The sequence below is a fragment of the Heptranchias perlo genome, chromosome 27 (genome assembly GCF_035084215.1).
Source record: "Heptranchias perlo isolate sHepPer1 chromosome 27, sHepPer1.hap1, whole genome shotgun sequence".
Lineage (NCBI taxonomy): Eukaryota > Metazoa > Chordata > Chondrichthyes > Hexanchiformes > Hexanchidae > Heptranchias > Heptranchias perlo.
Window position 1 is genome coordinate 26421914 of NC_090351.1, and position 2943 is coordinate 26424856.

The window sequence follows — 2943 nt, forward strand, 5'->3', positions numbered from 1 at the left end:
CCTCCCAGGGTCCTGATTTGCTTGGACTGACGCTGGGCTCTTCTCCGCTTCCTATTCGAGGAAATGCCAGAAGAAAAGACCACCATAAGTTAGTGGGTTAGTATAAAACTATGGAGCGGCGAGGAGTGTTGGTTCGCAGCTCAGAGCAATTTCTGCCCCATTGTCTCAGATTGGTACAGCTTTCGGGAAGGAAGCAAGGACCATTACTCAGAAAAAAGGAAAAGGCCATGCTACCCTTACTTGAAAAATGTACACATGGGTCTGCTGACATTTTTTTTTTTTGTTTTTATTTATGAAATTTATTACTTTGCCCTGAAATAGTTGTCAATGACATCCTTGGCCTGTGAGTCTTTGCCATAATCCTTGACAACAACACAGCTGCAGCCTACAACCTTGCGAGGTTTCCCTTCTCGGTCTATTTTACACAGGCCTACCCACTCACCAAGTTTCTTGTTGTCATCAACCTTAATCAGGTTGATCTGGTGCTCAGCACAGAGAGCCTCTACCAACTTGACATACTGTGCCTCATCACAGTTGCCTGCCAGGACACACAAGTGGGCTTGTCGTTTGTCCAGCACCTTGACAGCTTCCCGGAGACCACAACACAAGCCATCGTGGATGTATGCAGTTTTCAGCACTTCCTGAAGTGCAGTGTTAACATCCATCACACCTCCAGCGGTTATGCATTCCTCGGCCATTGTGATGTTTATTTTCTCCGAAGACGGCGGTTTCTTGCCGAACCCCGCATCAAAATGGCGGAAATCTGCTGACATGTTAGGCTCCATCCCAAATTATCTTGCATCTAGTGCACCCATCACATTCAACATGTATGTCACCTTTGTACTTGATTAGCTGAAATATCTTGTTCATAAAACAGCAAGAAATCACAATGGAACTAGTAAGGAACCAACCAGCGAACAAGTAGCTTCTTTAAAACAAAATCTGTTGTTTTCTTAACAGCAAACTTCCCTGAACAACAGCACTTAGCCTCTGATTGATCACAGGATTTTCCTATTTATAAGCATTCCTCATAGGGACTAGCTGAGCAGATAGAAGGTCAGATTTTTGCTCTCGTCTTGTTGGACTTTGCGACCTTAAAGAGCCAGATTAATTTACACATATCTCCAATTTAACAGCTGACGGGTTTCGTCAAGGTAGTCACTTTATGGCTATGAGAAAAGGACTATCATGGCATAAACACCCCCTACTTATTACATAATACATTATGCATTGAATGATATAATGCTCCTGTTATAAAAGCACTCAACTTACTGGGAACAATGCCATGGAGAACCATTAGTGTCTTTAAAATACCATGATCATACTCTTTGGGTCACCAGATGTGTAGATTAATTAAATACTGCCACAAGATGGTGCTATTGGTATTTATGTACTTTATGGCAGATGTAGAAAAGACTTGTATCAGTTCTTAAATTCAATTTATTGAAGTAGTATCAGGATTCGAACAGTAAAAAGATCGGATTTTTTTCAGAATTATTTCAATAAAGATACTTTGCGAAATTTCTAGGATTTTTTTCTGTAGTAGCATATTCCACGTTATAATTTTGTAGAAAATCACAATGAGAAAAATCAGTCTGCCGTGTGAGAAATTTAAGAAGTAGATTAATAAGACTATTCAACTATATCCTTTTAAAATTGAAGTGTAGACTGCTCATAATAGATATGACATTGAAAGAGAACACCCTGCTTTACATAACATTACTGAACAGCTTTGATGCATTTTGGACAATGGTTTACCAAAATTGCCTTGGGGCAAAAACACAGTAGTGTATCCTGGTTTGATATTACAATTAATAACAATACCTGTTACTGTCAGTATCTGCCACTCTTTATAACAGTCAATTTAATTTCAATTGAAGTTTAAATTGGAAATGCCATTAAGCTCTCTGCCACTGTTAAAACCATTGCAGCTTCTGCTCAACTATTTAATGATGAGGTTTAGTTGTCCTCAGCACTGAAACTCTCAATTGATTTCAGCAGTTCCACTTAAGCATGAGTTTCATTATTCTTCTTTAAAAGTCTGCTATTGCTGCAGCTGCTGTTGCTCATTTAGATCCCTTCTCCTCTAGATCTCCATTAGAGTTTTATTTTCCAATTTTCTCCCTTCCGACTCTTGCTGGAGTGCAGTTCCACAGCCCTTCAATTCCTAAAGTACTCGACATTTCTCATGTGTGAGATTAGACGGTGGGAGTTGGTGGATTATTTGACCAGGGAGAGCATCACAGACAAGCCCTTATGTCCAAGCAAATGTACTTTGCTACTGAATGATCTGCTGGAATCAGAGCAGGAGTCCTGGACGATCACACACCTCCCCATCCAGGATGCTAAAGCCAATTGAAATGTCCAACTGCTGTCCTGGTGGCGATCAGGACAGACCAAGAATTAAACCTGGAGTTTTCCCATCTCTATGGTTTTATGCTACACTGGTTGGTGATTTAATCCACTGGGTCATTGGAAGATCCCATCATAAGAAATTGATGCAAATCCCAGTTTTCACTCCCAATTTCATGATATGTCCTCTGCTAGAATGATTGATTTTGGATAGTCCTGTTAGTCAGTACACTGATTCACTCTGTTGGCTTGAATTACCCCTCCCAAATCCATGCAGTGATTAGTGTATTTGATGTATCCACTTGGAACTTAGGCAGTCAAGTTAATTTCTTTGCTCCTGTTAATTTATTTATTCAATAAGACTATAAGAAGATAAATAACTAGGAGCAAGAGAAAGTTACTTGTTATTCAGGTCCTGTTTTAGGCCCAAGCAGATTGTATTTGAGCTTTCTTCTATCCTGAGCCTATTTATCTACCCTCACCCTGTTGAATCAGGTGACCACATGGAATTTTTCAACAGTTTACTGTATTAGGCAGCAATCCATTCCACAAGTGAAAAAGTAGTTCCAAACATTACTTTTAATTTCTAGT

At 39.7% G+C, this 2943-nt stretch overlaps 1 protein-coding gene across 1 annotated transcript; it reads right to left on the reverse strand.

Annotated features, from left to right (window-relative positions):
• Positions 1-270: 270 nt before the first annotated feature.
• LOC137344705 (small ribosomal subunit protein eS12) lies at positions 271-756 on the reverse strand. Its single transcript, XM_068007835.1, has one exon. It carries the CDS (start codon positions 696-698, stop codon positions 303-305), a length of 396 nt encoding a protein of 131 aa, XP_067863936.1. The 5' UTR covers positions 699-756; the 3' UTR covers positions 271-302.
• Positions 757-2943: the final 2187 nt, after the last annotated feature.

What these genes read in the sequence shown, in the direction of transcription:
- LOC137344705 (XM_068007835.1), bottom strand. Translation starts at nt 698, where the DNA reads ATGGCCGAGGAATGCATAACCGCTGGAGGTGTGATGGATGTTAACACT.